Source organism: Manduca sexta, chromosome 23, assembly GCF_014839805.1.
Source record: "Manduca sexta isolate Smith_Timp_Sample1 chromosome 23, JHU_Msex_v1.0, whole genome shotgun sequence".
NCBI lineage: Eukaryota > Metazoa > Arthropoda > Insecta > Lepidoptera > Sphingidae > Manduca > Manduca sexta.
This window is the reverse complement of record NC_051137.1, coordinates 9,290,109-9,315,041: the sequence shown is the minus strand read 5'-3', so window position 1 is coordinate 9,315,041 and position 24,933 is coordinate 9,290,109. Positions and strand designations below refer to the sequence as shown.

The window sequence follows — 24,933 nt, the reverse complement described above, 5'->3', positions numbered from 1 at the left end:
CCTCCTCCCACCGTAGGTTAACTGGTAGTAAATTGTAGTGTCCTGTGTACAGGGTTCTGACCCAGAACCCTGTACACAGGACACTACAATTTCAATAGCACACTCGCACTTATGACCTCCATAAGAAGTTTCCTACGACAAGATAAGAAGGTGGAAACAAATTCTCATAATGGTTTTAACATAAAAAGCCTGCTCTAAATGTTTGGTTGCCCCTAAGAAACATTCCAATACTTTGTTTATTTGCAAGATACTGTTACGTGCTTGGGCACGTTTATACATGGGGCACGTAACAATATTATCCCGAAACCTAGTTCGGGATAAAAGATGAGAATACCAATTCAAATTTAAAAACACCAATTATCTTTAAGTTACACTACATCACTAATAAAAAAACACTAACACAAGTACTGTAATACGTATGTTAAACTCCAAAACACTCAAACACAATTACAATCACTTTACAATGTCCGTTTCGATATTGCTTCTAGTTATCGTTCGTAGTTCGTTTATCGCTCTTGATCGCATCACAAACAAGACTGAATCGTAACGGTCGCGCGTCGCCTTTTATACCCCGCCGCCTGTAGATGTACGTGGAACGTTCTTGAAAGATTATGGTTAAGAACTCTCTTGTCAATCAAGTTTCCTTATCCAGTTTTCTCGAAATTCTGGAAATATAAAGATCTTTCAAAAACGTTTCGTAGCCGAACCTTCCGCCTTCGGGTAGGTGTTATTATGGGCGGTTACCAGTGGCCAAAACAATACTTTAATGGAAAGTCACGTCTTAAAGTGAGCTTTTTTTTTTCAGAACTACCCAAGTTATACACAGATGCACCCACCGGCCACGTCTAGGATTAGCCAACATCCAACGTATCATCAACAAATGGACGTTAATCCACATCAGTATGGTATACCTCATGGTCAACAAACACACAATACAATACCTCAACATCCACCTCACCAAAGCATGGCGAGTCACACGGGTGGTATCGGTTCAACAATACAAAGCCACCCAAATGTTCATTTACATCATGCGAGCGCTCCTCCGATACATCATGTACCACGGCAGTCGCCTGTGCCTCCAGCATCGGTTGCACCATCACATTCAGTACCGACTCAGATGCCGTATGCATCACCGCATCATTCCGTATCTATGAGCTATCAACCACACCAAATTCAACATCCACTTGATGTCAACGTAACAAATCAATATGCTGTAAAGCCTGGAAGTATTGAATCTGGGAGTCCACAATACAGGCCGCCATTTCCGCAGCTTTCTCCTCAAATGTCGCCTCGTGCACAAATTTCGCCACGTCAGCAGACACAATCACAGTTGTCACCTCGGCCTGTGATGTCTCCTGTAAAAGGACCAAGTGCTTCACCGCATTCGCGAAATTTGGTGCAGTCACCGGTCTCCACGGGACCTCCACCAGTTTCTTCCTCGTTTTCGTCACAAAATACTTTGCAAGCTCTTGAACAATTAGTTTTGCCAGCTGGTACCGATTATCCATATCAACGTAACCCTGCATCTCCGGCTGTGGGTCATGTAGGGTCATCGCCCTCACAATGGAATCAAAATAAGATTACAGCTTCTGTAAATAATATTACGCAACTGGAGAATAATGACCAAACATCCAAAACCACGGAAGCAAGTTTATCTGTTTCAACGGTGAAACCAGAATTAACTAAAACTGTGAGTGTTCCTGCTACAGTACCAGATAATACTGCTGCCGATAAAACTGAAATTGAAAATGAAGAAGAATCTCACAAGTTTATCCCACCAGCTAATGTTAGTGCCAATATAATCAGTGTACAGAAAGATACAACACCTGGTAATCCTCTTGGTAATACTGCAATGTCAACTAGTAACTTACACAACACGGCATCTTCTGTTTCTCTAGAAAATGTGGACAAGTCTGTGAAGGTTATTCCTGGAAATCAAAATATTGAAAGTAATACTGACTCCAATAGTAATGAGAATAAAAATGAAATTAAATCAAAGGAAGAACGAAAGGAACATGAGATCGAATCTTTTCCTCCAAAATTATCGGACAGTACAAGCGAACAAGACCAGACAGCAAATCAGACCCCACCAAACCAATTGCCAACAGTTACAAATACTGGCACTGCCTCAATGGGTCATGCTCACATGCCAAAACCTCAGTTGCATTTACCATTGAATCGTCCCCCTGGCTTAACTACACCTAGTAGTAATTCACCAACTCCGTTTGAAAATGTTCCATCTGTGAGTGTTAATAGAAATCAAGGGTATCAAAATAACAATGCCCAGAACGTGACAGCACCTAATATGATGCCCCCTAATATGTCTGCTAATGTTCCAGCCAATATACCTACATCGATACAGTTAAATGTGCCTGTGACCACATCAAATGTTACCCCAGCTACTTTTCAAAATAATTCAGTATCTGGCCCACCGGCGTCGTCCAATGTTCAGACTAATGTATCTACAACTCATACTATACCACATCAAAACCTTCCAAATCCAGTCTCTTCTAGTATACCAATTCATAATCCTCAGAGTAATATACCATGCATTCCACCGCCACAGGGTATACCCTTGCCAAATATACAAACAAATATTCCTTCACCTATGTCAAATGTGACCAATGTTGCAATTGGCCAAGCAAATGTTACGACAAATGTATCAAGTGTTCCTGTAGGATTACCCATGAATGTTCAAAATATGCACCCTATTTCGAGCAATCAGACAAATATTATGACTAATATGCCTCCCCATAATATGAACCCGAATATGATGATTATTGGTACGAATGCAATGTCACATTCGAATATACCAAATATATACACTGCCTCGCATCATCAAGAAAGATTGTCATTACAACAACAAATACAAGAAATATACTGCTTGCCACCTTCAAATGAAAACCAAGAGAAAGTTAGATGTCTACAGGAACGATTAGCTTTGTTGCAGCAACATGAAACAAATGATAAGTGTACTGGAGGACCTAATTGCGTACTACAAAATCCTGTGTACGGTACAAAAATGGTAGAGAGCCCACAGGTTACTAGCACGACGGGTCGGGGACGCGGAAAGGGCCCTGCTAAACCGAGAAAACCACGAGCGAAAAAAGAAAAAAATATTTCTGCAGTACAGTCCTTAGATCATTTGCCTGTTTCAGAAGATTGTGTAACAGCTGGTACAGGATTACAAAGTCATTCTGAAATTGACCTGGATTTGAGTGAAGATGTTACCAATTTGGATAGTAGTGCGATATCTGTAGATGATATTAACGGAGGTAAAATAAGAAAACCTAGAGGCCCTCGTAAAAATAAGGAAAGAAAACCGCGAGCTCCCAAGGAACCCAAAGAATTAGGCGAAAAAGTTGTCAAAGAACGTAAAAAACGTGAGCCAAAAGATCCAAACGCTCCTAAAAGAAAAAGAAATACTAAGAAAGATACAAGTGAAGTTTTAGCTGATACTACTACAACATATGAATTTTTAGAACCAAATAAAGAATCTAAACCCCTTGAAGTTGCAAAGAATACATATGATATTGATTTGGATAAATTAAATAAAAGTGTTCCAGAAATTTCTTTGGATGATACGAATGTCACTGATTTTGATGATATCCCGGTTTCAAAAATAGCTATAAAAGATTTATTAGAGGAAGCTGAAGCTAAGCGAGATTTGTGTGAAAAAGACGAAGACCTGGATTTGTGCAATCAGAGAAAAAAATCGTCAAAAAAGAGAGCAAGTGGTAGTGGCAGTTGTAAAAAAATTACATTAAAGCGATCTTTATCAGGAAAAAGAAAGAAACGAGGCGGCTTAATACCCGACTCCGATGGAGAGCCTGATGATATGATGTCAACCCCACCACCGTCACCACCACCAGAAGCGGACGATAGCTTAAAACGTCGCTCTGCCAGAAACACTCAAAGGAAAAAATATACAGATGACGTTATGTTGCGACTCTCTGACGATGAATACACATTGGCCGCTCCTAAAAGTGAAAAAGAACTCAAGACTGAAGAAATTATTAATGAAACCAAAGATATCAACAGACTTGATGGTACACCTAAACCGAACTATATTTATGTCAATACTACAGAAGAGGATTCAATGATTGTTCAACATGTTCTTGCATGCAGAATGGGAAAAAGAGAATTGAAAAATGAATTACCCCCACTTGAAACCGAAGTAAAATTGGAAAGTGACGTAGCTACAGTCGATAAACCAATTGATACACCTACAGAGACGCAACCCACTGAATCCTGTTCAAGTGCAAATCCAAATGATAATATATCCGAAAATCAATCCTGCAGTGATAAACAAACTGAACACGAACCTCTCGAAGATATAATTAAACAAGAAAACAAACCTCTTGTAGCAGTAGGAGATAACACAGATTCAAAAACAAAAAAACCTATATTGGTAGATGTTGAAGAGTATTTTGTTAAGTATAGAAACTTTTCATACTTACATTGTGAATGGAAAACCGAAGAAGAATTGTATAAGGGAGACAAACGAATATTTTCAAAAATTAAGCGATTCAAACAAAAACAAGCTCAACAAACAAACATTTTTGAGTTATTGGATGATGAACCATTCAATCCAGATTATATTGAAGTTGAAAGAATTTTAGATATGTCTGAAAATCAAGACCCAGCTAATAATAGCGTAGTGAAACACTATTTAGTTAAATGGAAAAGTTTACAATATGAAGACAGTACTTGGGAGTTGGAAGAAGATGTTGATGTTGACAAAATAAAACAATATAAAACATTTAGTGAAATTCCGCCCAAAGAAAATTGGCGCTACAAGAAAAGACCATCGGCCGAACAGTGGGTACAATTGAAAGAATCTCCACTTTACAAAGGAGGCAATACTTTAAGACCTTATCAATTAGAAGGTTTGAATTGGTTGCTATTTTCTTGGCATAACAATCGTAATTGTATTTTAGCGGATGAAATGGGCCTTGGCAAAACTATCCAAAGTTTAACGTTTGTAAATGCAGTTTGGGAACATGGAATAAGAGGTCCATTTCTTATTATAGCCCCATTGTCTACTATTCCGAACTGGCAAAGGGAATTCGAAGCTTGGACTGAAATGAATGTTATTGTATACCATGGATCACAACAAAGCAAAAGTATGATACAGGAGTATGAATTTTACTACAAAAATGAGAAAAGTGAACCAATAAAAGAAATTACGAAATTTAACGTTCTTATAACAACATTTGAGATCATTGTTACGGACTTTCAAGAGCTTAAATCATTTAATTGGAGAATATGTGTGATAGATGAAGCACACAGATTAAAAAATAGAAATTGCAAATTATTAGAAGGATTACGGCAGCTTCATTTGGAACATAGAGTACTATTATCAGGCACTCCATTACAAAATAATGTTAATGAACTCTTTTCCTTGCTTAACTTCTTAGAACCATCACAGTTTTCAAGCAGTGAAGCTTTCCTAAATGAATTTGGTCAATTAAAAACTGAATCTGAGGTCCTGAAATTACAGGCACTACTAAAGCCTATGATGCTAAGAAGGTTAAAAGAAGATGTCGAAAAAACTTTAGCACCTAAAGAGGAAACAATAATTGAGGTTGAACTAACAAATATACAGAAAAAGTACTACAGAGCTATACTTGAGCGCAATTTCAGTTTTTTGCAAAAAGGAACAGCGTCGGCAGCTAATATTCCAAATTTAATGAATACTATGATGGAATTAAGAAAGTGTTGTATTCATCCTTATTTATTAAACGGTGCGGAAGATCAAATACAATTTGATTACAAACAAACAAATGGTGAAGATAAGGAAGCTTACTATAAAGCACTTATTCAATCATCCGGCAAAATGGTATTGGTTGATAAATTACTGCCTAAGTTGAAAGCTGGTGGACATCGGGTTTTAATATTTAGTCAGATGGTGAGATGTTTGGACATTTTAGAAGACTATCTTGTATTTAGAAAATATCCTTATGAGAGAATAGATGGTCGGATACGAGGCAATTTAAGACAAGAGGCTATTGACAGGTTTTCAAAACCAGATTCCGATAGATTTGTGTTTCTTCTATGTACGAAAGCTGGCGGTTTAGGTATTAACCTGACAGCAGCCGATACAGTTATTATTTATGATAGTGATTGGAATCCTCAAAATGATTTACAAGCACAAGCCAGGTGTCACCGTATTGGACAGCAAAAAATGGTGAAAATTTACCGACTTATATGTCGCAATACATATGAAAGAGAAATGTTTGATAAAGCGTCTTTAAAATTAGGTCTAGATAAAGCTATATTACAAAGTATGAATACTTCACAAGGAAAAGAAACAGGTATAAAACAGCTCTCAAAGAAAGAAATTGAAGATTTGCTTAAAAAAGGTGCGTACGGAGCAGTAATGGATGAAGATAATGCCGGCGATAAATTCTGTGAGGAAGATATAGAAATGATTCTAGCGCGCCGAACCCAAGTAATCCAAATGGAATCCGAAAAGGGTTCTACATTCTCTAAAGCTAGTTTCGCTGCTACTGATCAAAGATCAGATATTGATATTAGAGATCCAGATTTTTGGAACAAGTGGGCAAAGAAAGCAGAAATTGATACCACAGAAAAAAAGGAAGATGAAGACTTGATAGTCACGGAACCTAGAAAAAGGACCGTTATCAAGCGCTATGGCCATGACGATGGTCCAGTTGAAATGTCCGATATGGAAGTAACACCCGATTCCGACGACGACGAAGAAGGTGAGTGACACGAATTTTATTCTTAAGATCCTGCCCCGAGCAAAACGCGGAAACGGCCTAATCATTTGTTTCATACATTTCAGTGCACAAATTATGGCGCGAATATACAGATTTCGAATAGTTTCTTTAAAAAATAATGTTTACGACTTTATTAAAATTTTAAACTTATAATTTTCCATATTAATTTGCTTAATAACACTTGGTTGCAAATTAAAATTATGTGAACTTTAGCAGGAGAGATGCACGAAATCCACAATTTTAGTGCTATTTTTACTGTGTGATTAAAACACAATATCCACATTATAAAAAAAAAGCTACCAAAGTGTAAGATAACATATCATAGAAATATGATGTTAATTTTTTTTCTATATTATGTTTTATAAATTTCGAGAAGATAGTTTGTAAAAATTCGATTAGCATGCCGTTTTGCTCCTAGGAGGGCCATAGATTCCCTCAGCTTTAATGAAAATAAGAATTTAATGTTTGCCAAATTATGTAAGAGCTTTATTATTACTAAGTTATGTATAATATTGTATTTAATGAGTGAAATGCAATTTAGGAATAGGTCTGAGAAGTAAAAGAAAGAAAGAAAAGCTTGGCAAAAAAGGAAGGAGATATGGTAGCGACGACTACATTCCTCGACATGAAGGTGTACCTGTAGATGAGGAAGTAGTATATGGCTCATGGACGAGGTCAGAATGCTTCAAAATAGAAAGAGGATTATTGACGTTTGGGTAAGCTTTAATAAGCGCGTACAATATACATATTATTCCCGCAATAGGATTGTTATACAACTGAAAGAAATTAATAAAAAAGAATGCTATGTTCACTTCTTATATTGAGACCATACCAAGGTTTCTATTAATGCTTATTATTCCATTAACTAGACGAACAAATACTATGTTAAATCAATATCAAATGTGAAGTACCTAATGTCAAATTATTAGAACTAATTGTTGCTACATCTCTGCTTAGTTACGATACATGCGATACAATATTTGAAGTCTCATATTAATTATAACCAATACAAACAGCTAGTTTTGAATACAGCAGATCGAAAGATAGAAGAATTTGCGTAAAATTATGGCCTATTCGACAATTTTTATTATTTATATATTCACCGTATTATGGTGTAATAATATGTACCTGATTAAATTTCTTTATAGATGGGCAAGGTGGGAAGAGACAGTTGACAAAAATCAATTAAGAAAAGGATGGACTCTACCTGTCATTGAAGACTGTGCAAGAATAATTGTAAGTGGAATAAGTCAGTTTGATTAGCTATTTTACGCCTTCGGACATGTGTGATATTTATATTTTTATATTAATTTCTGTTTTCACTTCTGGAATGATGACTTGCCATGCTAATACCGAGAAAGTTTCAGATTTTCACTGAGTTAACTGCACTCTCTGATACATTAACCTTGTATGGAATGTATTCAACCTAATGATATGCAAAGCTAATATTCAAAATCCGGCTTTACAGGTTTTGTATTGTTTGCGACATTATAAAGGTGATGAGAAAATTAGAAATTTCATTTGGGATCTTATTGAACCATGTGAAAATGGCGAAGTGACAATTTCTCGAAATCATAGTGGATTACATAATCCAGTGCCACGCGGTAGAAACGCAAAAAAGAAAAATCGACCAAAGGATATACCTAAGTCTAACGATCTTCAAAAATGGGAAGACTCTAATCACTGGAGTTCTACCGAAAAATATGACTGTGAGGTATATCTTGAGAGCAGTTATAAAAAACATTTATTTAGGCATGCAAACAAGTAAGTAAATAAAATATTATGTTAATTTTGCTTTATGTTGAAAATATTTATTTCAAATTTTCATATTGGTAATCATTAAAAAAACTCATTCATGGTTCCTCCTTTATTTATCTTTCGGGATTATGGTTTTTTTTTAATCAAAAAGACAAAATCATGGCATAAATATAATTCAATTTGTTTCGACTAACCCGGTGGCATAATTGTAATTGTACACGGCAACAAGTACTACTACCGCGCTGAGGTCTTGGGTCGCACCAAAATAATTGTGAGAGATTTTTCATACTAAAATTTACTCAGTCACAGTTCTGAGCTGCGGCCTTCCGCCAACCCCCGTGCCTCGGAAAGCACGTAAAGCCGTTGTTCCTGCGCCTGGTCTCTCTCCGGTCATATCAGATTGCCATCTCATCGGACTATGAGAGTGAACCTATGTATTGCGTGCACATTTGTGCACTATGATATCTCCTGCCTACTTGGCTGATCTCCATTGAAATTTGCCGCCATGGCCGAAATACGGTTAGGGAGGAATACATCATTTGCCTGGGATGCGCTATTACAACAACAAAAAATTGCCAAGTTGCAGTATACGATAGAATATATCACAAACTGTGTGTGTGATATACACAATTATTTCTAAGTCAACATGACAAGATATATAATTTATTTGTGATCCGGAATTTCGTACGCAGTGAGATCTTATTTCTTTTATTAGCGAAACCGATAGCAAAGTATATTTTGCAATATTCTTTTGTTAGATAGGTGTCAGGACTGCCTCGGTGGCGAAGTTGTATTGCACGTCCGGTACAATAGCGCTCTGAGGTCCTGGGTTCGAATCCCGGGTCGGGTAAAGTGATATTTGGGTTTTTCTGCTCAGTATCAGCCCGGAGTCTGGAATTTGTGCCCGATATGGCGATAGGCTCGCCCCCTATCACATCATGGGACGGAACATACTTGGCGAAAAGTGGGTGCCCTAGTTGCGCCTCTGCATACCCCTTCGGAGATAAAATGCGTGATGTTATGTATGTATGTATAGATATGTGTCACCTGTTTGCTTCGGGATCTTGGGTGAACACACTGGCATTGTGTTTAGGTCGGGAATAAAGTCAGAAGTGTATTACCGTCAAAGCACTTGTCGTAAACATTATACGTCAACACTTTATTTTACCTAAACATCAAAATTATTGAAATAGGAGATAACCTGTTTTATTCCAATACTGTATGATTTTCAGAGTCTTACTGCGAGTTCGCATGATGTACTATATCAAGCACGAAGTAATAGGCGAGTATGCAACCCAAATAGAAAGTGGGATACACGCCAGGTAAGATTTTTATTAATATTTAAAAATTATCTGGATGTACCGATTTGTTCCATGTTTTTATAGGTCGACAAGCCCCTTAATAAATGTGGCCAAAATTGGTATTACCGCCCGTTATTATGAGAATTATCAAAATTGTCATAAATTACATTGGGGAAAAAGTTTCTTTGCATTTTATATGAAAACTCAAGACTTATTCAAAGTTTATTTACATTTAATAATACTATATATGTGCCATTTTGTTCGGTGACTTTCTGCCATCTTTTAGTAAGAGTTATTATTCCAATGCTGGAGAATTTTCGGGACGTCTGATCAAAAAACGCGATAAGTAGCAAATAACGATGTACAAAATATGTTTTATTAATTTCTAATAAATTAGTTATATGATAAAAAGAAAGACAACAAATTTATTTTGAAAGAAACTCGTTAAAAACACTAAATCAATATGGACAAATAATAAGTTTCCACGCATTGTCGGCAAGTTCTTATTTTATTTACAGGAGAGCCAGTTTTTTATACTGCCGCTCAGCTTGTTCATAAACAGAAAATTTTGTTCAACATTTTAAAAGTTGCACGTTTTTTATGAGAATGGACTGAGCAAAATGTTTCATCATGCTCAGAGAACTAAAACAAAAGCGGTTGCGTAATATATAGCAGCAAAAGTATTATATTGCGATGGTAGTGGTACTTACCTAGTCAAACTGTATTATACTACTGTGCTATATTGTATTTACTATAATTAATTTTAACTTTTCTAGCTCTTTGGGTATGCGAGTTCCGAGAGGCGTCGACAGCACGCCTCCGCGGCTATGGTGGGACAGCGAATGCGACGTGTCCCTATTGGTGGGCACGTATATTCATGGCTATGAGAATTACCTTGCCATGCGAACCGACCCGCAGTTGTGCTTTATAGACAAATTAGGACCTCCTGACGACGCAGAGTGCACCGACATAAAGTAAGTTAGATGTTGACGAGTTTTTGATGTAGTGCTGTAAGACTTGAGAAGATAAAAGGGCTGTGTCGTTACTAGATGTGTTGTTGTGATGTGTACAGGAGCGAGGAGCGCAAGGTGTTGAGCGGCGGCGCGGGCGACGAGGACTGCACGGACGAGGTGTCGAGCGGCGCGGGCGCCACGTCGCCGGGCGGCTCGCCGCGGCCCGAGGGCGCGCATCGCTGGCCCTCCATGCAGGACCTCAACACGCGTCTGCGCCGCCTCATCACCGCCTACCAGCGCAACTACAAGCGCGAGGAGCTTAAAATGCAACAAAAGGCCAAGGTGAACACACATTGTACTATATATCAGTGGCGAAGCATCCATATAAGCCGATTCCCACATAGTTCCCTTTTGCAAATTAATTAAAAGTAAATAAAAAGCAATAATAACAACAATGTATTTAAACAAATAACGCGCACAGAGATCGCACTTCGTAGTGTTCGAACGCACGCGCATAGTTTACCTCGCGATGTTGTTGTCCCTCTCACGCGTAGTGCGGTGTCTCTGTGTAAACTTTTGGAAGTCAGATAAAAGTACATGCGTGCGTGGATCTATGTATACTCCAGGGCAACAGAATTTGGGTCTTCGCATTAAGCGGCAACGTATTGTGCTTCACGGTCATATTGTTAAGTATTAATCAATTGATTTGCGGAGTCATTATCAATTAGCGCGCTTTGTTTATAATTATAATTATTTCAATGTATAGTTAGTGAAAGTGTCTGAACATTAGACAAAATATTTATTAAAAGGAAAAAATAAAGTAGTATGACATTTTATTGATTCTACCGTGGCACGACAATACTAAGTAAAAGTAAACACAATGTTTGTTAATGAATTAAATCGATAAAATAAGTAAGTTATATATACATAAACTGCTATTCGATTTAATTAATTAACCGTAAAATACATTTACAAACATGGGCGCCGCCAAGATTACTTTTAGGGAGGTCATCTTCATTTACACAGTATAAGTAGGTACTACATAATACCATAGTTTTCTTTTTTTTTTAAAATAAAAATCGTGCTTGTATTGTATAAAACCTCTGTCGTCAATAGTTGCCATTGTCATTTAGTGACTTATTATTTCTAATTTGTTTCACTCGGGGGGGGGGGGGGCACGTGCACTCCCCTCTCGGCGCCCATGTTTTTTTGTTGTCAAATTAATATCTTATTTTATGTTTCATTGGCAGATTCATTTGTTACCTACTCAGAACAATGACAAGCATAGAAGTAGCTCTATGACGTTTGGGTATACTCTGTCTTAGGCAGCAAGAAATTTAATTGTGTTGCGTTTCCTTCTGACACCGTATCGATATCGATAGATGCTTTGTCTATCGCGAAGATAAGATAAGCGGCGATAGCCTAGTTGGGTGTGTAACAGACTGCCAAGACGAATGTCCGCAGGTTCAAAACCCAAGGGCACACACCTCTGACTTTTCTAAAATCAAGTGTGTATTCTTTGTGAATTTATCATCTGCTTTAAACGGTGAAGGAAAACATCGTGAGGAAACCTACACATCTGAGAAGTTCTCTATAGGAATTTCGTAGGTGTGTAAAGTCTACCAATCTGCACTAGGCCAGCGTGGTGGGCTAAGGCCTAATCCCTCTCAGTAGTAGAGGAGGCCCGTGCTCAGCAGTGGGCAAGTATATAATACAGGACTGATATTATTATTTGTCTATCGGCTAAAATAAACACTTTTCAGTCAGTCAATTACAAACCGTTGCAAATTGCTATTTTAGATAAAGGCAAAAAAAAAGATATCAAAACCCTGATTTGGTATTCAAGTACCAAATGAGGTCTGGGTATAAAAGCACTCGTTAAGAAGCTATTAAATTACAATAAACTATATAACTACCGGCTTTCTTAGAACTAAATTTTGTCCAATTTTCATTTGCTATTTTACAGCAGTTTCCATGCCTTCCGAAATGTCATTCACACAAAAATGGTTTAACATTTAAATTATTAAATTAATAAAATGTTAGAAATTTCGGAAGAAATGGAAACCGCTGTAAGTAACAAACAAGAAATCGGCCGGCATTTTATCTAGGAGAAAGCCAGTACGCCTTCTGTTCTTTTCCGACTTTCTTAGGGATTAAAAGATACCCAAGAGGTGTGATTTGACGGAAGAAGCTACTAAAATGGAACAGTAAAATTAAAACACAGCGGTATCATTCATGTCACATATGTTTGAAAACTTATTTCAATGTTAATAAAACTTTGTCGAAATGCTTAGAGCAAACACGGTGCTGTTTTTTCCAATGCCAATTGGGACGAGCTATGGCAACGATCCATTTTTGCCTCATAGCATCATCTGTGGGGAATCTGCAATGACACACATTGTATGAAACACACTATGCAAATCAGATAGTTTCCTCGACCCCAGCCTTCGCGCACGATTTCCAAGTGGCTTTTACCACTGCATCACTCTACATTGAAAGTAAAAGGCAATTTATGCAAAATAGTACACTACAATATACTAACATCTATGTTATTGACAGAATATGCAGCACAACACTATTGAACACGACTATGTAAATTGGTAAAAATGAAAAATACTTAATAATGACTGTATCGAATGACCAACAGCAGATTATAATATGACTACAGTATAATAAAGTATAATTAATAACACTTTTTGCACTTATGTACAGGGTTTAATCAAATATATTAGGTTTTTTGTTTACTCACTGATGGAAGCTGATGATTTCAGTTTCATTTTCTTTATGAGAAGAATGATATTTACATCCCACAATAACGCAGGCCATTGCTTGTTCGTAGGGCTATATTTTACTTAAACAGCACTGTGTATTTATTAAAATTAACAACAAAAATATTACACAACATGTAGCCACTTTGAAAAGCACACGCTGAAGTATAACGTAACTAAATTGTGTGAGCGCGTTTATGACATTGTTTTGAGGTTGGCCAGTTAGAACATTTGACATTTTATTTGCTTTTTAATTCGGCATCGTAAAGAGGACCAAAGGTAACCATTTGATTATTGTAAAGTGTACGCAAGCCGACTTTAGCAACATAATATTTGTCTCGTACTTTTCAACAGTTTTGGCCTATTTGAAAAAATTGGATAAGTATATGAGGGTAATTTAGATTCCTTCTATGCTTGTTCTTGTTCTGAGGTTACCTACGTATTCGAGTCTATGAAGTATTAGCGTTTGAAATCGCATTGTTTATAATTTTTTTTGTTCTATGATGTACCGACTATATGTAGTTCATCAATTTAACAACAATCTAGCCTTAAGACTAATGAGTTATTTAAATTTAACCTAAACTTCTAATAAGACTATGAATAAGAATATCTCCAATAACACTTTTCTTATTGTCTCTATTAAGGGGAAGACACATTGTTCGCGTGTTGTTTTTAAATAGCACCCACTGCACTATGTTGCACTAAATGTTCACTAAACTAACTCGAAGGGTTTTGTCATCTTCAGTCTTCTCACTAGGCCCGTGTTGTCGAGAAGCTGGATTGCCTCGACGTTCACGTGATGATGAAGTCTACGTTCATGAGCTTCGGCATATTTCTTCACAATATTCTACTTTGAGGTCCCGATGAAGATCTTCATTTCTTACGTACCAAGGTGCATTTGCAATACCCCTAAGAACTTTGTTTTGGAATCGCTGTATTATTTGAATATTGCTTTGTTTGGTACAACTCCACAACTGTATACCATAAGTCCATACTGGCATTACTGGCATACTGACAACGAAGAGTATTTACCAAGAAGCCAATACATCTTTTTGTAACGGATATCCAATTCTTCGCGTTTCTTTTTGACATGAGCCTTCCAGCGAAGCTTTGCGTCAAGAGTCATGCCGAAGTATTTGGCAGTATTTTCATATGGTATGTTTTGACCGTTTATGTACACTGGTTAATAATTTGGCCTTTTGTTGGTAAAATCTATATTAATCGATTTTGATTCATTTATTTTTAGGCGCCCTTTTTCAGTTCAGTTGGAGATGATGTTGACAGCTCTTTGCACTTTATCTACTACTTCTTCATGAGTCGAACCTGTGGCCATAATTGCTGTATCGTCTGCAAAGGTTGCAATGTTATTGTTTAGGAATATCACTTGTGTATAATAAGTACAGGACCGGACCTAGTACACTACCTTGTGGTACTCCAGCTTCTATATGCTTAATTTCTGAATAAGAGTCTTCGTGTTTTATTCGAAACCTCCATTCAGAAATGTAAGATTCTAAAATTTCAGAAAATTGCTTTGGCGGCATTTTTAAAATCTAATGTTATTTTAATAAGATGGAGCGAAGAGAGCGGATGGACCAGCTGGCGAGAGATGAGGCAAATCAATGGCGGTGGACTCGCGCCGATGAAGAAGCGTTCCGACGTACCGTGGCTTCATATGGTGTCGAATTTGATCCGGCAACGAAGAGTTTGCGCTGGAGTCGGTTTAGAACATTAGCTCGATTAGATTCAAAAAGTGATGACGCCCTTACGGACTATTTAAAAGCATTTATGGCAATGTGTAAGCGTCAATGTGGCCTGTCTGTGGGAGAAGCTGAATTACCAACAAGAGTAGATTTGAAAGCGGAGCCTATTGGCGAAGAAAGAGCTATCGCTACATTGGAAAGGTTATTACTTTTTTTATTATACAGGATGTAATACAATTGACTGTTCAACTGAAGGAGGTCGATAGAGGAACTTAATGTGTATCGATTTATAGAAAATAAATACTTCTAGAATTAAGAAAACAGTGAAGATTTAATAAGAATATCACTTTAAAGAAAAAAAACTTAACTTTAATTACAAAGCCATTTGCTGCATTATATTTTTAAACGAATTTACTGAGTTTTTGCGTAATATAAATAAAACATGAGGATTATACTGTTACGTATAATATATATAGATATATATTCTTTTTTAAGGATTGACCTGTTACGAGTGTTACGCGAAGAAGTAGCCCCTCACCCTTCTTTAGATGCTAGATTAGCACTTTGTGAACGGTCACCAGATACACCAGCTTGGTGGCAGCCAGCTCGACATGACAAATTACTTATATTAGGAGTATGCAAGTAAGTCAATTTTATTTCATAAAATGCCAAAAAACCGAATTATGTATAATTTCGTTAATACTCTGTATAGTAGTTATAGTAGTTGACATTCAATATTAAATTAAGAATATGTGTACCTTTTAAATTATTCATTAGTCTATGGTAACTTATCTACACCTACAAAATACCATAAATTTCCATGTACTCGGAAACTAGGTATAAGATCATTTAATACAAATATTTTCATTACATACTATAACTTATTTTTCAATAATTTGACTGAGATTAATTTTATATTACTACTTATATAGCAGTCTCCCAAGTGTGCCAACAAAAATAAAAAAAATATGTTATCAAATCTCTAGAATTTGATTAGGGACCCAATCCCACTGCAATTAGGTAGCAGAATATCAGGGACTCAAACTATATACATAAAAAAACTCTTTATTTTTGGTTTTAACCAAAAATAAACAGATTTTCGGGATCAAAATCACGCTTTATATTTTGTCGAGGTAATAAATAGCTTATGACCTTTCCATTACCTTAAACTATCTTCATACAAATTACTCGCGGTTTCGCCTGTCTGAAAGACTTTCCGGAATAAATATCCCACTGTATATTTTTCCGGAAAATTGCCGAAAAAATTTCGCGTCCAAATAGTTAACGTTAACACGGAAAGTGTACTACTCTTTCATGTCGAGATACATAATATTATATACAAAGATATCAATTCATGTGACAATATACAATTTATTATTGGACTGTAAATTATCTCTCTATGTCAACTGACCTTACAGGCCAGAGCTTGAAATTTGGTGTAATTTCTTATGAACCTCTTCTGGCAGAGCTTTGCCGTGCCGTTGATAAATGCGCTTACAATCCGATCTCTAGTTTTAGTATTCCTATATGAAATATTTTTCTGAAAAGTAATTTTTTTTAGGCATGGATTGGGCGATACGTACAATAAACTCTTCTGTGATCCAAAATTACCTTTCGCTGATTGTGCAAGGAAGTGGTATGCGAACCAAAAAGGAACCAAGAAGGAGTCGCAAAAGATGTCGTCAGACGAAGAGGACACAAACAATTCTGAAAAATCCGGGGCTGAATCTCGTATGTCCCTGAGACGCAGCAAACGTACTTCTAACGTGTGCGAACGCGACAACGACGATGACACGGATGCGTTGTCCGAGCTGGAAACACTTGCCAAGTTGGGACGCGCCGATGAGACCCTCGCTCCCGAACGTTGGTTTTCGGAGCGCGCTCTCGAGACCCGATTGCATCACATAGCACACGCCGTGCAGAACCGAGAGTGGCCTGCGGCGGCGCCTCCTGTCTCGGACGGGTCGCGCGGCCACTTGCCCGATAAACACGCCCAGAAGCGACACATAGCTATAGATGTGGAGACCGATCGTGCGAAGCTGCACGCTTTGCTGTCGTCTCCGGCGGCCGCGCACCAGGCCGCGGGCGCGGCGGGCACAGCGGGCAGCGGCGAGGCCGACGGGGCCCGCCGCCCGCGCACCAGCGCGCGCCCGCCGCGCACGCGCCGCACGCCCCGCACGCGCCGCACGCACCGCACGCTGCCGGCTCGACGTCGGCTGCGACCACTTCCTCTACGGCACCTGTTGATCTTTCTGCGCCGCTCGACCTTAGTGAAGTGCAGGACTTCTCGGTGGGTCGTCGGACGCCCCCTGCGGTATCTTCTCGAAGCAGACTTGATGATACGTTATCAAGACTCATGAAGAGGAAAAACGCTGTAAGTATTACTCATTAAGTCATTAATTACGTAGTCTTAAAATGAATAGTCGGCCATTTTATTTGAGTCCAGTTTATTTTTATATTCGTTTTTTGTTTTTGCTACGATATATTTATAAGATAACTAGCTTTTGCCCGCGGCTCCGCCCGCATTATAAAGTTTTTCGGGCTAAAGTTTCTTGTTATAAAAGTCACGCTATATATTTTCCCGGGAGCCTATGTTCTTCCCAGGGTCTCAAACTGGCTCCATACCAAATTTCATCTTAATACGTTGGGTAGTTTTTGAGTTTAACACGTTCAGGCAGACAGATGCAGCGGGGGACTTTGTTTTATAATATATTTTTGTAGAACTTTTTAAGAAGAACGATCCCGTCATATATCATTGTTGCATAACTTTAACCGTTTACGCAGTGCACGCAACGGAAGCTCTCAAAACTAATTAATTTTTCCCGTTTTTGCAACATGTTTCATTACTGCTCCGCTCCTATTGGTCATAGCGTGATGATATATAGTCTATAGCAATCCAGAAACAAAGGGCTATTCAACACAAAAATAATTTTTCATTTCGAACCGGTAATTCCTGAGATTAGCCATTACTGCTCCGCTCCTATTGGTCACAGCGTGATGATATATAGTCTATAGCACTCCAGGAATAAATGGCTATCCAACACAAAAATAATTTTTCAATTCGAACCGGTAGTTCCTGAGATTAGCCATTACTGCTCCGCTCCTATTGGTCATAGCGTGATGATATATAGTCTATAGCATTCGAGGAATAAAGGGCTATCCAACACAAAAATAATTTTTCAACTCGAACCGGTAGTTCCTGAGATTAGCCATTACTGCTCCGCTCCTTTTGGGTGTAGCGTGATGATATATAGCCTATAGCACTCGAGGAACAAAGGGCTATCCAACACAAAAAGAATTTTTCATTTTGACCCGGTAGTTCCTGAGATTAGCGCGTTCAAACAAACAAACAAACAAACAAACTCTGCAGCTTTATATAATAGTATAGATGATTAATAATTACACTAGACAAAGGCCCAGCCAAATTTTAGTAGGAGGGCGGGCGGTTAGAAAAATAAAAACCAATATGTGTATGTATAAAAAAATCAAAACGTTGTCTGTTTTAAAAGTCTAAAATGAATAAATTGTTAGTTTAGCAAACTTTATTTCTGGATATTATTGAACCTGGCAATTGCCTCTGAGAGGGAGGGGAGTGGGGGCTGTTATATGTTAAAAGTAGCCTGTTATATGTTAACTTACGACGTGGTCTCTGTGTGCCAAATTTCATCCAAATTCGTTTAGCGATTTGGTAGATGTGAAATGTACTAAAGTAGTTATTTTGTTTCACAGCCTGCTCCGGAGCAAATCGTCGGTAAAGAGAAGAGAAGGAAAAAATTAGATGAAATAGTTCTAGGTCTTTCGGCCGCCAAAAGCGGAGGCTCGAGTCTAACTGGTTCGTCTGAGTCGCCTAGAGGTCGAGTAACGACAATTCCACCTGACGTAACTGTGACGCCGGCGGCTCCACCGTCGTGTACATCGTCTTCATCACTGCAAAAGCCGTTTTCAGTGACCGTAACTAGTGTTCCGTCTCCTCAGACTTCAAACAAAGAATTGTCGTCCTTTTTGCAGCAATCTTTAGAACAGACTAAAGTGTCAAAAACATCAAGCGCCACTCCAATGAAATCGTATTCACATGAAGCTAAAGTTAATAAATGGCTAGCTGAACAAGCTAGTGTAGACACGCGACGACGGAGCTTGACACCTCGTCTGTCACCCGAAGAACATGTACCGGTGGTACATCGTGTCACTGGAAAACGGATCGTCGGACATAAAGCTCCTCAACTTAAACATCTTGCACAGTGGATAGCTGAAAACCCCATGTATGACATTGATTCCAAGTGGACCGAAAGTATAAAAGAACACGTCAAATTGCCTCAAGACGTGCGAAGTCAAAGACATTCTCCAATGCAGTCTAGTAGTTCTGTTAACGAACGTAAAAAAGGGCGTCCGCCAACGCTTGACTCGCCAACAACAAACATGTTATCGTCAAGTGGTCACTTAAACCAATCTTTAACCGGTTTAAATCCGGCCCTATTGGCTAGTTTATCTAGTTTGAGTGCTTTTGACCCGAAAACCATAGCAGCAACATTGTCAAATTTGACAGGATTTGATCCAAAATTACTTAACACATTCGATCCTAAGTTGTTATCAAGTTTAAGTAGTTTTGATCCTAAAAATAACCCATTATTAAATTCTTTTAATAGTATGCCAAACTTATTAGGAAATATAACTGGAGGAAATATATTTGCAAACTTAGCGGGTTTGGGTCTTTCTGGATTTTCGTCACTTGACATGAATAATCTAAGCGGTGCAAATGTACCAGGTGATAGTAAATCAAAATCCCGAAAACCTCCAGAAAATACTAACCCAACTTCATCAAAATCCGCCAATTCGCAATTTCCATTTGTGTTTCCTAATCCTAGCATGCTGTATCCTCAATTAGGACTGAGTAGTCTAAATCCTTTTGGTATGCATTCCGGTATGTCGTCTGCATATGATGCCCTTGGGTTATTGGGTAATAACATGGCTGTTAGTTCTGGCGCAAGTACCCTACAAGGTCCAAGCCATAGCTCTGCACGGACAAGCACAAAAACTACTACACCACGTTCTTCAACAATTGTAACAAATTCATCAAGCTCTCGTCAACAAAAAGTTACCGATCGTCAACAATCAAGCCAATTACCTCAGATTCATTTACCTCCGGATCCTTACTTGCTAGAATCTCTTTCCAAACAACCTTTAAATTATGATTCTCTTATGAGGCCAGAAAAAAGATCTCGTGATAACGATGACGCTACTGCAACTGATTTATCTAAGACAGAAAAAAAGAAACTATCTTATGATACTTTACGAACCCAAGTTCCACCAGAATTTGCTGCTGTTCAAGAAAAGCTATTAAAAGGTGACAAAAAGGATATAGATATAAGTAAAATGTTACTAGAGCAAATGGCCTCGGGGGCTTTGAGCGCAAGCCTTGTTAGTTCCGCAGAAACTAAAAAGTCTAAAGAGAGTGAAAAAGATGCGTATGAAAAACTTAACAAAAGTTCTTCGGAATATATATCAAAAACATTATCCTCTGAAGATGGATCTTCTGGAATTTCTTTAACTCATAAACGGACTCATGATGACATTAGCAATGAACCAGAAAATTTAGCTTTGCAGTCAACAGATTTAAATCCCTCCAAAAAAATGAGAGAAACAACTACTCCCACAGAATCTCTTTCAAATACTATAGAAAAAGCAACGGACCACTCGGCACACACGGGTGAAATGGATCTGGAAGACTTAATTGCACCATCCACAGTAATAAAAACTGGAATGAAAGCTAGTGATTTTGACACAAACTCTGCAAAACTTGTAAAAGAGTCTGTACAGAATAGTCTTGAAAGAGAAGAGAAATCTCAATCGAAATTATTAGCCATGTACCACGATGATGCAAATGTACAAATCTGTAACGAAAATATTGAAAGCGTAGATTTTTCTATGAAATTGGAAAGTGAAAATAAGGATCTGGTAACAGATGCTGACGAAGCTAATCCCGACGCTTCTTCGATAGATGTTGCTCGAAAAGGAAACAGAAAAAAAGTTCGCAAGTCATCTGAAGAAGCAGTCGCTGCTTGCCCTCGTCGTGAGCTCAGGTCAAGTTCTGGACGACAATCAACTGAGACAATGACTTCAAATCATTAAAAATATCTGTTATGGTTCATACGCATCAATAATTAGATATGAAACGGATATCCGGTAACATTATTTGATCAGGTCTGGTCTACTTTTTTTTACTATCGGCTCACATATTGGATAAAAGTATTGTATTATGCGGCAAGATACTACATTTTTATTTTATTTCGGAAATCTAGAGTTGGATACATAGAATGCATTTTTAACTTTTAATGCCAGTAACGTTTTTACTCTATCATAAGTCTTATTGCGAATTTCACTATTATGCCATGTACTCGTATGTTGCTAACAATCCAAAAAAATGGAGTTTGTGACCCTTGAATTGCTAGCTACTTATAATATAAACCACTTATTACGTACTACGTAGTTCAAAACTGTTACTACTAATTTGTCTAGCCGTTTATTTTTGACACAAAAAATGTTGAATCCAGGCATTTACTCAATGTTGAGGATCGTGACCGCAGTAGGTTGAGTCTATAGGCGCCCTCCATCATTGGCGGCGTGAATTGCATCATGCAGCTTGAGTTGCAAATGCTTAGTGATTTGTTCACCCCATTTAGCCGGTGGTCTCACACGAGGGCGCTTGCCCTCCACTTTTCCAGCCAATATTATCCATTCGAGGCCGTCGTTTTTGCGAGATATGTGTCCAAAGAAAGAGAGCATGCGTTTGCTGCAGAATGTCGAGAGCCGAGTGTGTATACGAAGTTTCTTCAGATTGATATTTTTAAATAGATAATTAATAGTTATTATAAAATGCAAGTTTGAAATCAGCAGAAGTAATAATATTGGTACTGTAATTTCTTTTTGTAGACACATAAAATGGTATAATGTCCAGATATTTTTGTCCTTCCCAGGTTCTGAAATTATCTCCATACCATATTACATCAAAATCTTTTAAGTAGTTTTTGAGTTTGTCGCGTTCAGTCAGGCAGACAGATATGGAAGTGGATTTTGTTTATAATATACTTTCTGTACTACATATAATATGTATGTATTATAAACCTTCCTCTTGAATCACTTTATTGCTGACAACTCCGATAAAATCCGTTAAATATGTAGTTTAAAAGATTTAAGCGAACAGACAGTGGAAGCGATTTCTTTTTATTCTAGGTAAAGATTAAACCAGCTTTTGAAAATAGTCGCACATTACATTGCTAAGCATTAACAGCCATCAGGCTTTTTCTTGCAGACGAAAATCTGACCGAACCATTATCCGTTTCATCTCTATCAATAACTTGTGCCCAATTTGTCTTGTACAACAACCATAATATCTATAATATATTAATCTCATATTTCTTGTTATGTTACTAATAATTCCAGGACTATTTTAGAACTTAGGTTTGATATAAGTAAAATAGCGTTGTTATTATTACTGACAGAAGACTGGATAGTCCACATTTATGAGAACTTCGAGCTTTTTAAGCAAAATTAATATCGAAATCCATCAAGAAATGAAATAAATGGAATAGTAAAATTAATATGTCTTAATGGAATATCAAAATGGGGAATAGAATCCAAACTAATTTAATATTTATGGATTGGGGAGTAACATTTTTCTACAAAATAAAATAAGAATCTGCATTCAAATGCTATAAACAGACTAATTTGTTTTTCTAGTGAATAGACTTTATATAACATATTTGGGCCAATTATACAGCACTTGTTTTATTGTCGAAAATATTTTTAACGAAGAAACTTGAGATAGCTACGTCAAATTTAAAATTAATCTTGATTGTTAAGTGTGCGTACCTATAATTGGTCCCAATATATTAAAAATGTAATGGTATTTCATTATCAAATGGAAATTTAAATATACCCATGAAATATCGACGTTATAGAGATCTCTTGAATCGTTCAGTCGATTTCATTTTTACGTAGATATTGTTTATAGTAGTATACGTAAGTACCTATCGTGCAGAATGTTAATAAAATTGTAGCATAAGCTTAAAGGATTGTAAAACATTCGTGACAAATTTCATTACATTGCAAATTTATATAAATACTTGACATTGAATGGATTATTGCGATTATCCACATACCTTTTATAAATTTATGGTATTTATTAATGTTTACAACTTTTTGCTTACTCTACTTTTTGATTAACGCCCAGTATTACAATTATAAGTGAATAATTAATACCAGGTTTACAATTTCTAAATTATGCCTGAATCATTTTTATTTGAATTTATTTTATAACTTATGGTTAAGTTGAACACTGAATGTGATAAAATTTTTTATTTATTACATGTATTCTTAATTTTTTGCATTGCTATATTAATAATTGTATCATAATTACAAGACGAATCATAAATAAATATAGAACTGATATTTTATACTTTATTTATTTTCTATCTAACATTCGTTACATATATGAATAATCATACTGAAGCGAGGACAAATGTACTCGGTGGTTCAATGTTATCAGGTATGTCATTTTATCCGTATTTATTCAATTTTTATTTTATTAACTGGTTCCCTATAGCGCAGGATCGTGATTCATGGAAGGATCTTGGGGAGGCCTTGGCCAACATTGGGACATTATAGGCTGAACGATACGATACGATATTTAATTTTTATTGTATTTAAGGGGCGTTCAAGTATTACGTAACATAAATTTTGAAGATTTTTGAACCTCCCTCCCCCATGTCAGGGGGGCGTCCATAAATTACGTGAGGTATTTTTTAAAATTTTCTTTCCCATCCTCCCCCCCCCCCCTGATGAGATAACGTGAGATTTTATTCAACCCCCTGCCCCAACAAATCTCACGTGAGCTTTTAAAAATGTGGGTTTCTAATGTAAATGCGTTGGATTGTTATTGTAAAACGAATAAAAATAATTTTAACAAAAAATTAAACCGCCTTCAAAAACCACTCAAAACCAAAAAATAATTTCATATAACAAGTATATATTGGATACCAATTTTGGAGTCGGTGCCTAATTAAAATTGCTAGTTTAGCTAGATAAATACATTAACGAATATACGAAAATAGACCGTCTCAATGGCATAGTTGTGTTTCGCTCACGATACGACTATCGCGCTGAAGAGTTACACCTCTGAGTACCACTGAAAAGGGGAAAAGGTGTGATGCTATATATATGTATGTATGTAAGAAGTAGAGTCAACTAAACCCAACGCAAAAACACAACTAATGTGTTTCGCTCGCAGTACGACTATCGCGATGAAATTATATGCCTCTGCCTACCCCTGACACGGGGAAAAGGTGTGATGCTATATATATTTATGTAAGAAGTAGATTCGAGGAAACCTAACGCAAAAATACAACATATATTAGGCTCACAGTACAACTATCGCGCTGTGGTGTAACACCTCTGCCTACCCCTGAAAAGGGGAAAAGGTGTGATGCTATATGTATCTATGTATGTAAGAAGTAGAGTCCACTAAACCCAACACAAAAACACAACTAATGTGTTTCGCACGCAGTACGACTATTGCGCTCAAATGTTACACCTCTGCCTAACCCTGAAAAGGGGAAAAGGTGTGATGCTATATATATGTATGTAAAAAGTAGATTCAAGCAAACCTAACGCAAAAACACAACTGATATATTTCGATCATACTATAACTATTG

The 24,933-nt window shown here is 37.2% G+C and overlaps 1 protein-coding gene across 1 annotated transcript in view; it reads left to right on the top strand.

Moving 5' to 3' along the window:
• The window catches only part of LOC115441038 (chromodomain-helicase-DNA-binding protein 7), a 33,810-nt gene extending 10,378 nt beyond the window's left edge, over nt 1–23,432 (top strand). The window contains 12 exon segments of the mRNA XM_030165612.2: nt 806–6,728; nt 7,288–7,462; nt 7,895–7,982; nt 8,215–8,510; nt 9,737–9,826; nt 10,582–10,779; nt 10,878–11,100; nt 15,096–15,427; nt 15,722–15,868; nt 16,788–17,334; nt 17,337–17,600; nt 18,956–23,432. Coding sequence (XP_030021472.2) covers nt 806–6,728; nt 7,288–7,462; nt 7,895–7,982; nt 8,215–8,510; nt 9,737–9,826; nt 10,582–10,779; nt 10,878–11,100; nt 15,096–15,427; nt 15,722–15,868; nt 16,788–17,334; nt 17,337–17,600; nt 18,956–21,352 — 10,680 coding nt within the window. The 3' untranslated portion in view covers nt 21,353–23,432.
• The last annotated feature ends 1,501 nt before the right edge of the window (nt 23,433–24,933 follow it).